The following is a 13,732-nucleotide window of genomic DNA, read 5'->3' as shown; positions in this document are numbered from 1 at the left end:
CTTGGAAAAAGATAATTCACCCAGGACTCCTAATTCCTGCATTCCACGGACATGCTCAGCTTTGCTGTGGTGCCTGGAGCTACATCCCTCTCTTATATAGACTGCAAGCCATTCAATCAAAGCCGACACACTACCCAGTCGAGAGGGTTAACCATCACCAAAAGGCTTCCTCTCGATTGCTGGAGAACTGTGTGTACAATGGAGGAAACAGCAACTGCATACCCCCTTGGTCTGTGTAAGTGTCGTTGCTGGAGGCTGTGGCTAGTGGTAGGTTGGAAATATGCTGGTGATCCACGCACCATACACTTCTCTCAACAAGCCTTCCCCTCAGATCATATTTATTTATGAAGTGCAAGTGATGTGATCACATGCCCATGGCCCCTACACCCTGTCTTTTGACAACTGTACCCAAATTGTTATTCATTACACATCCCCAACTACCCTGGTCAGAGCAGAGCTTACTGTCACCTGGCATTGTGCAGTTTGGAACATGAACTTTCTAGTACAGCAAGTTATTGAATAATGCCATTTTGTTATAATGTTGAAAAGACAATAAATAATATGCCTCACCACACTTTGTTATTGTTTGGGCTTGAACCGAAGCAGACCATAGAACCATGACATCCGTGAGTCCTGAAGGGTGGTGGCCATTCATCCCGCACCTGTTTGCCCTCCCATCCAGCTGTTTCTGCGCTTCTCTCCCAGACGCTGACAACATGTCCCTCAAGATTTCCTGCAACACTCCCACCCTCATCTTCATAGATGATGATGACCAAGCTGATTCTCTGCCCATCAGTGTTGATGATCTCTGTGGAATTCCAGTAGCCTCCTTCCCCATACCATGTCAGCCGTCGCCACTGATACACCAATATTAATTAAATGTTTTTTTAACTTGTTTTTATTAAATTTTCTTAAATATCTGTTTAGCACACATTTATTTCAATGTTTAACGTTTAAGTGTTTTGGGTCATTATTTGGAAGTTTGGTGATGTTTTTGTGACCAGAAATAAACCAAAGGAACTTGAGTCTTATTTTTAATCATTGACCTTTTAGTAAATTTGGGTTTAATGTTGTTTCACTTAAAGTAAGGACTTTCCAAGAACACCTCAACAATATTAAGTGAGGACCTACTGTAGTCAAATCCATCCACTCATTAGTGGCCCAACCCATCTGATGGCTGAAGTTGCACTTTCACAAACAACCTGCCTGTTTTCAGGGCTGCACAATGGAAATCGGAAGTGCTGTGATGTGGATTATAAAGCTCAAATGGGTTCAGTGCAGTCCCTCAGTGACTGGTAGAACTGCTGCTGTGGACCAGTGGAGGTGGCTCCCTGGAGCATGAACCTCATGTCCTCCCTCTGGAAGACAATGGTCATCGTTTTGCCGGAGATGGCCTGGAAAGCTGCTGCAAGGACAATAGTCCAAAACTAGAACTCTTTCAGGTCATTGTCCAAGGCCACACACTCTCATCCATGGGAGAAGGAGAGAGGAGAAGCTCCAGATGTGCAAAAGCTAACAGAAGGCAGGAACTAAGGGAATTTAGTAATAATTAGTTGAATGGAAGTTGGAGTGAATTCATTTGTAAATTCCATTCTGAATGTTTATTCTCTGGTAACCGTTTTCAAAGTGTACAAACATTTGGTGCGTTGGTCACTGATGGAGGAAATGAACAGTTGAGCCTTGTGGATGAACTGGGAATTACTATGATTCCTGGAACTGTTCTAGATTATATTCTTGAGAAGCAACACCTAATATTCCATCTGGACACTCTCCAACCAGATGGCAATAGCATTAACTCCTCCAGTTTCTGCTAGCCCACTCCCTGTTCTCCCCCTGTTCCCATTCTGTCTTCTTTCCTCCAGCTTTTCAGCCTCTTCCCTTTCCATTCACAGATCCTTCCCCCCCACTTGCTGGTGTGCCATCCCTCACTTATCCACCTATTGCCTCCTGTCTGTGGGACTGTTCTATCACTGCCTCTCCCCCATCATTTTGTTCGAGCACCTGAGTACATTTTGTCATACCTTAATGAAGGGCTCAAACCCAAAATGTTGCTCTTGTTTCTTGATCTTTGCTGTATAAAATACACTATTTGACCTGCTGAGTTTCTCCTGCATTGTGTTTTTACTTCAATCACCATGTCTAGAGATGTTCGTGTTTTACTTGGATTATACTCTTCTCAGGGTGTGTGAACAGAAAGAGTCTTTTTTAGGGTATCTTCATTCCATCTTCCTTGACCACCATCTCATCTTCTGCCCCATCCCCCCTTCTCAGCTGCTGAGTGTAGTTGGTGAGAGGTAGATGTGAACCAGACCTGTTCCGTGCAGAGAAACTAGACAGTGGAAGCAGTTTCTGAACATGAGTTGCACAGTAGGGCCATCCGTTATCTTCATGGATAGCCCATGTTGATCAGGAGCCACTCATTTGGTTGCTGTGGTGACTCTAATGCAGTTGACGCCAAATCTGATGCTGAAAACCTGAACTGAAAAAAACAACTGAACACAAAAACCACAAAGTAATAGGGGTCTTGTACAGGTCTATAATTGAGAGCATTTAAGAGCATTGTGAGGGCTTATAAATAATACTGTCTCTACATATTACAGGTTGTGTATCTTTTTGATAAGATTGCAGAATAAATCATATATAACTTTGCTTTGCGCAGAACTATGCGCTTGTATATGTTAGCAGATAGGCAATTAAAGCTCCATCTAAATTGTGATCAGGCAGAAACTGCAGATTCCCCTATAGTTTTTTGCCAAGCCATCTGCGCTTTCTTTCTCTTTTTTTTCCAGCTTTCCCTTTACCTTGCTTTCCCCCTCTCCCTCTCACCCCCTCTCTCTTTCCCCCCCCCCCCCACCTCCCTCTCTCTCCCCTTCTCAAAATTCAAGAGCTACGACATAACATATTAGGAACTAATTGTTTCCAAATTCTATACAATTCATTTGCTATACTTTCAAGGCTATGCTTCACATTCTACTAAAATAATTGGAGACAAAGAATTATAACAAAGTAGCATTGTTTAGGATCTGAAAATATCACTGAGGTATTGCCTTCTACCTGCATGAATATAATTTGTATATAAAGTTAATATCAATTTTATTGATATCTTTCATGTAGTTACGTGACCTAAACTGAATACAATACTCCAAATTTGGCCTCACCAATGTAGTATACAATTTTACTATAACATCCTAACTCAATATTCCAAAAGCTTTCTTTATGACCCTATCTACCTACTGCTCCACTTTCAGGGAATTATGTATCTGTATTCCTAGGTTGATCCAGTCTAACACACATCTCAAAGACCTACTGTTTGCTGTGAATGTCCTACCTTGGTTTGCCCTTCCAAAATGTAATGCCTCACACTTATCTGCATTAAATTCCATCTGCCATTTTGCAACCCATTTTCCCAGCTGGTCCAGATCCTGCTGTAAACTTTGAAAGCCTTCCTTGCTGTCCACTACCTCCAGTCTTTGTGTCATCTGCAATCTTACTGATCCAATTTCTCCCAATATTATTTAGGTCATTGATACAGGTGACAAATAACAATGGACCCAGCACCAAAACCTGAGGCACACCACTAGTCACAGGCCTCCAGTCAGAGAGGCAATCATCCATTACTCATCTCTGCCTTCTCCCATAAACTCATTAGGCTCTTTCAGGTGGCCAGAATACCCCGATGTAAAGCCGCATATTCTACCCATATGCGGCTCTCTGGGTACCCATCTGAAAGAGCAGGATGCTCCTTCAAGGCACACCCAGCAACTCTCCTCCAGGAGGGATAATCTCCAGATCGGCAAAGTCCCTCGACACACCTGAATGCAGCCACTTGAAAGCGGCCGCTAAGGAGCGGGCTGATGATGATCAGCCAGTGACCCAACTCCCCGTTGCCCCTGCCCCGAAGTCCCGTGCCGGCTGCCCCTTCCCTGACATCCCACACTGTAACAGGAGCCAGAGTGTGCTGCGAGGTGCCTCTCCTGCAGCTGTCCCTTTCAGGTGAAGAACACCTGAAAGCGGCTATTGTCGAATCCAGTTCACTACTTCAATTTGAATACCGAACAACTGAAACTTCCTGACTAACCTCCCATGTGGGACCTTGTTTCTAATCTCACTAGCACGTGGCACAGGTAACAATCCTGTGATCACCAGCATGGAGGTCCTGTTAACCAAAATATTTAGCTTGTGCTGCAAGAGGAGTAAATTAATTCAGTTCTTAAAAACAATGAGCTGTGGATTTTTTTAATGTTTATAGCTATTCTGTCTGGTGTACTGCCTCTTGAATATAGAGATGTTCATTAGAATACTGACCAAATACTGTGAGTGAAGTCTTTGGCCAGTCTGATTCACAGAAGCAATTCAATTATGTTTTTGTGGTTGCGACAATTTTATTGAGTATCACAGGTTAAGTAATTTAAATTTAGAAATGCAGCACAATAACAGGCCCATGAGCCCATGCCACCAAAATACACCTAATTGACCTACAACCCCATACTTTTGGAGGGTGGTGGAAACCGGAGCATCAGGAGGAAACGGATGCAGATACTGGGAGAACGTACAAACTCCTTACAGACAGTGGCAGATTCCAACCCAGGTCGCTGGCGCTGTAACAGCATTGCACTAACTAATGCTCAATTGAAAATTTTCTCTTGAAGGTGGTTACCAAACGGGGAAAGGAATACATTTTGAAACACATTCCAAATATGCACAAGGACCAATATGCACTTACAGCCACAGAAGCACATCTCAAATATGTCAAGGAGGCTGTCCAGCTCGATGATGTAGCTGTTCATTATTACAGACTATACAAGGTAAGTACAGAATGTTTCCACTGCATCTTCATCACAGAATGTTTATTCCAAGAATTTTTTATTTACTAAGATTTATTTTTGTCAGACTGCTTTCACAACTTGGGAAGGTCACCAGTGACCAGGTTAGCGGAAAGGTTGCCTGCAGCTGTTGCTTGGGCAAATCATATTCTGGGCAGGTGTAAAAGCAATGCATGGTATTCAAGAGATGAAAGAATTGACAGAACTCCAGTTGACTTGTGATTTGTGATCTTGTTGGCAGTGATTGAGGCATGGGGATGGTAAGTTGAGATTTTGCCCAGAAGTTAAAAGTTCGGGGAAGGAGCAACATTTATTGCAAGCAAATAAATTTCATCATGTGATACATTGGTACAGTTCCCATCGGCAGTTCATCACATTTGTTTTTTGTAGTTCTATTTTTATTTGGTAACATGTTGAGGGAATACAAAAATGAGAGTTTATAACAACATGATTAGAATTTACCCTAATGGAGCTGTTTTGCAATCCAGCAAAGAAGCTAAAGTCTAAAAATACAAGTGCATTTGAATGTTATTTTGCTTCTCCTCAATTGCAGTAAATTAATTATGCTTCAAGTACTATTTAACACCGAAGGATAAAATCACGCTGAGTTAGTTACATTGACCTTTTGATCAGCTCATTCCTTCGTGCATAAACTCTTATTCTTTTGTACTTGTGCATAAACTTTACATATCAAAGTGGTAGTGAATTCACAATGTGATTCCTGCACAAACCAGTCCTTTGACAACACAAAATGGCTCCTTTTGATTGTGGTTTAACGACAGCCAGTGTAGATCTTTCTTCCCTGTACATTCAGTTCTGAGAACAGTGCATGAAAATGTGTTCCTGGCTCACAGTTTTCACATAAAGAAGTAAAATAGGGTGGCAGTTGTTCAATGGCCCTTGCACATTTTCAAAGCAGTTAGGGGTTGATTAATCTCTGCCTGTTCCAGTCACATCATATTCAGTGCTTGATTCAGTACCAGATTAACTTCAGGAATGGCAGGTTTGTCCAATGAGAAGGACTAGGCCTACACTCATGAGTTTTGTAAGCATGAGAGGTGTTCTCATTGCAATATGCAGAAGTTTGAAACCATTTGACAGGGAAGATATGAAATTGATGTTTTCCCTGACTGGCATGTCCCAAATCAGTATCACAGTTTCAAATAACAGATCAGCTACTCAGGACAGAGATCAGAATTAAATTCTGTACCCAGAGGATGATTCTCGAACCAATTGGGCTGCAGAGGTTACTCATTAGGTGTGATCAAGAAAGAGGCAGACTGATTAGAAGATGCTATGGATGGCAGAACGATTTTGAATATGAAGGGGCTAATTGCTCACTGCAGGATACCTGGCCCTCATCTGCATCTGAAGCCATGGTATCGCTGTGGTGTGTGTGACTGGTCCATTTGAGTCACCAGATCTTGAAAGTGCAAACTCGACAACAGTTATGACTAAGTGTCAAGAGCTGGTGGTTAGACCCTCTCTTGTTGGAGATGTAGTTGTGTGGCAGTTTTGTGATATGACTAAGTGTCAAGAGCTGGTGGTTAGACCCTCTCTTGTTGGAGATGTAATTGTGCGGCAGTTTTGTGACATGTATGTCATTTGGCATTTATCTGCCCATACCTGAATGTTGTCTGGATGTTCCTGATTCAGTTCATGAGGGGTTTTGAAGAGATATTGTGCAAACATCATTGAATATCCATATTCTGACCTTAAGATGGAATAAAGATGATGCTATGGAGGGTGCCCAGATGGAAAATAAGGTTTTGTTCTTCTAATCTGTGGGTGGTCAGGGTGGAACAGTACACAAGGCCATGGACAGGTGTGAACGTGGAGTGTGATCTGGAATTGAAATGGTTGGCCACTGGGAGGTCACTGTGGTTGTGAACAGAGAGGAGGTGCTGAGCGAAGTGATCTCCCAATCTGCAACAGGTCTCCCTGATGTAGAGAATGCCACACCAGGTGCACTAAGGGCAAGTCATTCTCTCCTTCCCTCAGAATTCAGCTCTTTGGTTTATGTTTGAATCAAACTTGAAAATTCTTCCATTTCTTGAGAGGACGTATTGAAAATTAAATTGGCCATAGGCTTGCTTCTGAGATGTTGCCATGATAGTTCATCTTCTTGACACATTTGCAAAGGAGTCTCACAGCAGAACTCTGACAGATTATTTGTTTGGCCACCGAACATTTCCCAGGACAATGGCATTTATGACACACCACTGCCGCTCCTCTGTTATTGCCTGTCCTCCATAAGACTGGTGTTCCCCATGCCAAAATGACAAATCCTTAACTTGGATCTTCCAAGACAAGAGAAGCTTGAGACTGTCCCACAGTCGCATGTGTTCTCCTCCACTAAGCAGCAGCCATGTTGCAGTGTAGGGACCTGAAACAGTGCATAGGATTGGTTCTGTCCAGCTCATCACACCTCGACAATACCTCTGGTAGTGCCAACTTGATATTGATCATTCATGCAATAGCTTTAAATAATTAAGCATTGATCAAAATACATGCCTTAGATTTGGTGCTTTATCAGAGCTCAAGACTCTAATGCAGCAGAAGAGAAAGCACCAAAATTCAAACTTATTGTCAAAAGAGTACATACGTGACATCACATACATCCCTGAGATTTATCCTTTGGGCCAAGCAAAATTTCTACTTGTCAGTACCATAGACTGTACTCAATAAGAAAGATATGTATGCCAAAGAGAGAAATGTAAAGAAAGGAAGAAATGTAAACAAGCGATACAGAAAAATAAATATTCAGCAATAAATAATGCGCAAAGTAAGAGACTTAAATGAGTCTCTGAGTGAGTCTGTTGTGTGGAGGGCAACATCTGTTCCTGAACCTAGTAGTACAAGTCTTGTGGCACCTGCACCTCTGTCCTGATGGAACAGAACATGTCCTGGGTGCTGTGGATCCATGATCCAACCGCTCTCTAACGGCAGCGTTCCATTTGGATTTTCTTAACAGTGGGGAGAATCTTACCTGTAATGTACTGGGCTGTGTCCATTACCTTCTCCAGGGCTTTCCACTCAGAGGTGTTGGTTCCTGTCTTTCTCCCCCCCCCCCCCCCAAATACTAGGTAGTGATGGAGTTGGGCAGCACCCTTTCCACAACACATGTGTAGAAGTTTGCCAAGGACCCTGGTGACATACCAAACCTCTGCAAACTCCTGAGTAAGTAGAGGCATTGATGTGCTTTCTTCATGATAACATTAGTATGATGGGTTCAGGAAAGGTCCCCTGAGACTTGAACTCCAAAAAACAAAAAATCCTCATTAGGAAATATCAGGTTGAGGTGCATGTTCATTGTAATTATTTAGTGTTGTTAGAAGATATTGCACTGATGATGGTCTATTCTGCCTCTTGTCCTAGCTAAAAGCTCATTAAATCACCGTACACACTTCATTTGTTACAGCATTTTGCTGCATGAGATTTTATCTGATTTAGCTCAGGATGTGTTTTGTTCTATTTAGGATAAGAGAGAAATTGAAGCTTCACTGATGCTGGGCTTAACTCTTCAAGGTCTTCAGATATTTCAGGTAAGATTGCAAACAGTTTGACACAAGTCAAACTCACTCTGCTGTTGGGAATCAGAATTTCAACCAAGTGCCAAAACACTTTGCCATAGGCAACCTTGTAAGCAGCTGATCACCCAGGGGCTAAAAGTTCAACTGCATGTAGGGGGGACGGGCCTGGATATGCTCATGTGCAACTGAAATGCAACTCAATCACATAATGCAATTGGCATGCACACACATTGTAGTTTGAAACTAAATTACTGACGTCCCTCTGCGTAATGTTTTTGCCTATGGAGGTTACAAGCAAGTCTTAAGACCTATTGTTATGCAATGTACATTTGCTACTTCTAATGCAACTTAAATGCAAATGTACCTGATGTGGTCCTTAACAGGAAAAGCAGATCTAAAAGTGTGTAGGATTGAGCAGCGTGAATGTTAAAGAGGAAGTCCTCACCTGGGAGTAATCATTGCATTGTGGCGGCACACCACTAGGCAGGCGAACCGGCCCCGCTTGAAATCCACGCAGCGGGGCAGCTGGACAAAATGGCGCCGTCGGGGGTTTTCCCTTCTTCTCAGCACAGGGCTCAGAAGCCGGCGCTGGGGGACCACGAGACGCCCGAGCGACGTCAGCACCCCCAGCACGGTTCTCATCCAGGTCCGGGCTGGGAGTATAAGTCCAGCCCAGCAGCCTGCAATAAATCAGTTCTGCTCACTGAGCTCAACCTGTCTGGTTGCATGTTCTATCAGTAGCAGTGTAGCTGCTCGCTACAGCATGTTAAATTGGCTCTTCCCGTGACATAACATATGGATCACCATAAAATAGGAATCCTCATTTGTCCCAATTTTTTTGCAGTGGGTTTATTTGACAAGTTGTGCGAATAGTATCAATAATTATACTCACAATGTAGAAACTTCAACATTTTAGTTTTAAGTTAATAAACTTAGCAGCATCAATGCATGGCAAATTGCTTTGGTATTCTATTTCACCATATTAACAGACTCTAATCCTGGAAGCCATTGAGCTAGCAAGTTAAAGATGTTTATTGTGTCAAATTAATTCTAGTGCCAATCATTAGGTTTACTTTACAAAGCAGTGTTCAATGTATTTTAAATAATCTACAACAGTGAGTTCATCAGACAGCTGAGTGAGCCCAGCTGATCACATTTCAATCTCAGGAAGCTTCTGACTCTTCCTGAAAGCAAAGAACACTTAGAGGTGAAAGAAGCTGTAGAAATTAGTCTTCAATCAAATTCGGAACAAAGGATAATACAATATCGAAAATAGAGAAAAACATTTGGGGTTCATGATTCTATCTAAGTTTTGTTTTCACCAGCTTTTGCTTTGTTTTTATGTTGTAGTGTAATGATGAAAAATCATCAGTTTGATAAAAGCTGCCATCAATTAATTTTATATCTCATTTTCCCTCAATTGAATGAGTAACGGTCTATCTAAAATGTTCTTTTTTTTTGTTCACATCACAGTTCTGTCATTATACTTGAAAATAACAATCTCAGTTGAATTTAATTGGAATAGCTTCCTTTTCAGTAAAAGGAAAAGCTAATCTCCAGAGAATCAGTCTGATGGAATAAATTGGTCAACACAGTTTATTAAAAAAACTTAACACACACCCATTTTATACCAGCTTTTGGCACTAAAGATGGCCTCAGTACTAAAGGTGGTTAACGGTGCAATCTATGTTGCTTTAATTAAATAATTTTCTTCAGAATTAATAGATTTAATGTACAGTGTATATTGAATTGCTCACAAAATTAGCTGTTTTGCTTGTAAAAGACTAAATTAGCTTTGGGCCATTATAAGTTATGTATCCCCCCCTATGTGATTCAGCAGAAGGGAAGAGAACATTGACATAGAGTATAATTGCACTGTAATCACTGTAATTTTTTTGTTCCGGAGTATTTCTGTACTTTATCCAGAAATAGAATGTGGTTTAAATGTTGCATTTTTCTGTGCCATTCGGTATGACTAGAAATGTCTTTCAGCTGTCTGCTGGACTCTTATGAATTTGCAGACTTCAGGCTTTGGGTTTCACTTTGATCTCAATGTAGGCTGGGATGGATTTACATGAAAACAGTATTGATTCTCTCAGTAATGCCCGCCACTCACACTGTCCTCAGTCTTTCACCTTCTGCAAACAAAAGTGGAATTAGCCTACAGGTAATCGAAGGTATTTCACATACAGTTTATGTTTTCCCCAGGTTGTGGGTGAATCTAAACAGTTGTTGTACGATTTTCCTTGGACTAATGTTGGCAAGCTTGTGTTTGTGGTAAGTCATAAAAATTAATGCAAAGCTTTTCTTGACACTAAGACTTAGATGAGAGAATCTGTCTCCTTGCAATAATTTTGACTGCTTTTGGAAATCTGCAATTCAGAGGGAGTCTAAATTGATACCTATACCAGATGAATAATTCCACCACTGTCTCCAACATGATACATCCCCAATCCAGCACACCCACTTCAATCTCCTACATCTATGACATGATGCGTGCTCTCCACCTCTCAGAAGAATTTTAATTCTCCGATCCCCACAGCCTCATCTTCAGCACTGATGGGCAACACATCAATTCTCTCTCAGGAAGGCTAAGGGTCATCTGCTTTTGACCTGAACTTGAAGCCATTCTGTCACCCTCCACAAACAATCTCCTCTGCTTGGCTGAGTTTGTCTTTGCTCTTAACAACTTCTTTGAACCTTCCCATTTCCTCTAAAACCAAGATGTAGCCATGGGCATGCGTATGGGCCCAGCTATCCCTGCCTTTTAGTTGGGTATATGGAACAGTCCCTGTTGAAATTCTGTTTGGGGTCCATTCCCCCAACTCTTCTTTTCCTACGTCAATAACTGCATTGGTGCTACCTCCTGTACCCATGCAGAGCTTGACAATTTCATTAACCTCTACTAACCTCCACCTTGCCCTCTTTCTGAGACTCCCTGGACAGTTCTTCCCTCCTTCCCACTCACTTAGGCCCTTCCCATTGTAATCATAGGAAGTGCAAAATGTGTTCCTACATCTCCCCCTCACCTCCATCCAGGGCCACAAAGAGACAATCCAGAGCTTCTCATGCACAATCTAATCCACTACATTCAGTGTGGCCTCTATATCAAATATAAGATAGATGACTGCTTCACCAAACATCTGCATTCGACTTCAGGTTGAAGAAGAACTCCCAGTAGCCAATCACTTCAGTTCCCCTCAGCATTCCCACCCAGACATGTTTTTCTTGGCCTCCTCTATTGCCAAGGTGAGGCCAAACATAAGCTTGAGGAACAGCACATAATATTCCTTTTAGACAGCCTCGAGCCCAGTCATATGAACATTGATTTTGTTTTCTTATTTTAGGTAAATTTGCATAGCTTCTCCACATCCCCCAATGATTTCTCCCTCAAACCTGTCTCTTCCTTCTGTCTACCCTTTTCGTCCCTCCCCAGCTTCTCTCTTTTTTTCTTTCTCCCTTGATATCACCCCTTCCTACTTTCATCAAGTTTATCGAGTCCAACCTGAAATGTTGATGGACCATTTCCATTCGTGGATGCTACCTGATCCAAAGAATTCCTCCTGTTCCTCATTCTGAGGCAATGTTTCCCATGTCTGGTCTTGCATGTGAAATCTGACATAGATATGGGGAAAACAGAATTTTCAGTCTCATCACAAACAACATGCTTTAGTAAAAATACCAAACACAGCCAAATTATGAATTGGCAGGATATAATTGTTGGAGTGAATAAAAATATTAATGTTTAAATGATTTTGTAAATTTCTGAACATTTACCATTTGTGATCTCTACCATTGTTTCCTACATATAAAGAGGTAAAATACAAGTTTTGTAAAAATGTAGAGTTATGAGATGAAGGTATGGATACAATATACAATAATCTTAAAACCAAGTTGAGATCCTTTCTAGAAAGGTAAGTGTTTTTTTGACACTTATCAAGATCTCAGGATAAGATGCCATTAGTGATAATAATTTGTAAATATAACAAATCTTGCTTCTCTTTCTGATCCTTTAACTTTGTGGATTTGGATTGGATTATTACTTTGAGAAATACACACAAAGAGCCATCAATTTACCTACACCCCATCTCCATTAATCACACTGCTGAACTGGCTTTTAACGCTCTGTTCCCCCAACTCCAACACCTAGAAAAGTACTTTATGCAGATGACAGCACTTGCACTTTCTGACATTATTCTTGAATTTGCCTTTTGATCTGTGCAGAGTTAAATTATGCCTGCACCGTTAGTTTTGCTACACGTAACTGTTTTGAAAATAAGTTTTTTTTTCATGTGTATAAATTTGCAAAAGCTAGGTAAATGTTAGGTTTGAAATAAATTTCTATATCCTCTAGCAATGAGGAACCTCAAAAGGTGAATATACACGATCTAGAAGCAAGCGTGAAAGATTGGTTCTCATTTCTAATTGCTGTGTTCAGCACTGATACTAAATAGTCTGATGTGCTTTACTGTGAATATCCACTATTGAAACACAAAGACTGCAGATCCCAATCATAACCTTAACATAATATAAGTGGTGACATTCCACAGATGCAAACATCAAACTGAAAATTATTTATCTAACTTGACCAATTGGCAATTTTCTGGTGGAGAAAATAATCCTCGCCAGTAGCAGCACAACCATGAAAATTTAAATACCTGCATGACACACTGATTTCAGAAACATGCTGCTCATCTCCGCACATCTGCCTAGCTGAGCTGCCAAATTTTCATTCCCACAGTCGGAAAAATAATTCACCTTTCATTAAAGATGTTAAATGCTACAGATGTTCCTGAGAGACAGCAAATCCTCCTGTCAAAATGTTTCACTTCAGTTCAGTTGCAACACCAAGCATTCCACAAGGTGGAAAATATCCAAGATGTGATCTGCTCTCAAAAGTCAGAATAAATCCAATTTTGTCAATTACTGGCCAATGGTTTTAAAAAAAGAGGCAGAAGGGGCTCCCCACAACCCCCTCCATTGAGAAAGCTACCCCCTCCACATCACTCCTCAGCTTTTTATCCCTTCTGCCCTCCACCTATGGCCTCTTGTCTGTTGGCCTGTTCACCTCGCCCTGCCACTTCTTCCCTCCTCACCTCTCCTTCACCCACCCCCACCCATATTTTTATTCAGGTACTTGCCTGCTTTTTGCTCGTACCTTGGCAAAAGGATCAGGCCCGAAATGTTGGTTATATCACTTTGCTTCCTTAGATACTGCATGACCTGCTGAGTTTTTCCAGCACTTTTGTGTATTGCACTCAAAGTTTGGCTAGGCCACACTTGGAATACTTATTATAACTGTGGTCACCTAGTACAGGAAGGATGTGGAGGATTTAGAAAGGGTGCAGAACAGATTTACCAAGAAGCTGCATGGAT

At 41.5% G+C, this 13,732-nt stretch overlaps 1 protein-coding gene across 9 annotated transcripts in view; it reads left to right on the top strand.

The window, feature by feature from the left end:
• The window catches only part of frmd6 (FERM domain containing 6), a 146,549-nt gene that overhangs the window by 78,052 nt on the left and 54,765 nt on the right, over positions 1–13,732 (top strand). For all 9 annotated transcript variants that reach the window (XR_011351378.1, XM_069917043.1, XM_069917047.1 and 6 more), the window contains 3 exons: positions 4,650–4,805; positions 8,303–8,368; positions 10,565–10,633. Coding sequence is in view for 8 of the 9 variants with exons in the window: in XM_069917043.1 (XP_069773144.1) it covers positions 4,650–4,805; positions 8,303–8,368; positions 10,565–10,633 (291 nt within the window). In the remaining variant the exon portion in view is untranslated. The remainder of the gene's footprint in view (positions 1–4,649; positions 4,806–8,302; positions 8,369–10,564; positions 10,634–13,732) is intronic.

This window comes from Narcine bancroftii, chromosome 2 (assembly GCF_036971445.1).
Source record: "Narcine bancroftii isolate sNarBan1 chromosome 2, sNarBan1.hap1, whole genome shotgun sequence".
Taxonomy (NCBI): domain Eukaryota; kingdom Metazoa; phylum Chordata; class Chondrichthyes; order Torpediniformes; family Narcinidae; genus Narcine; species Narcine bancroftii.
Note: the sequence above shows the minus strand (reverse complement) of the source record. Positions and strands in the feature narration are given on the sequence as shown.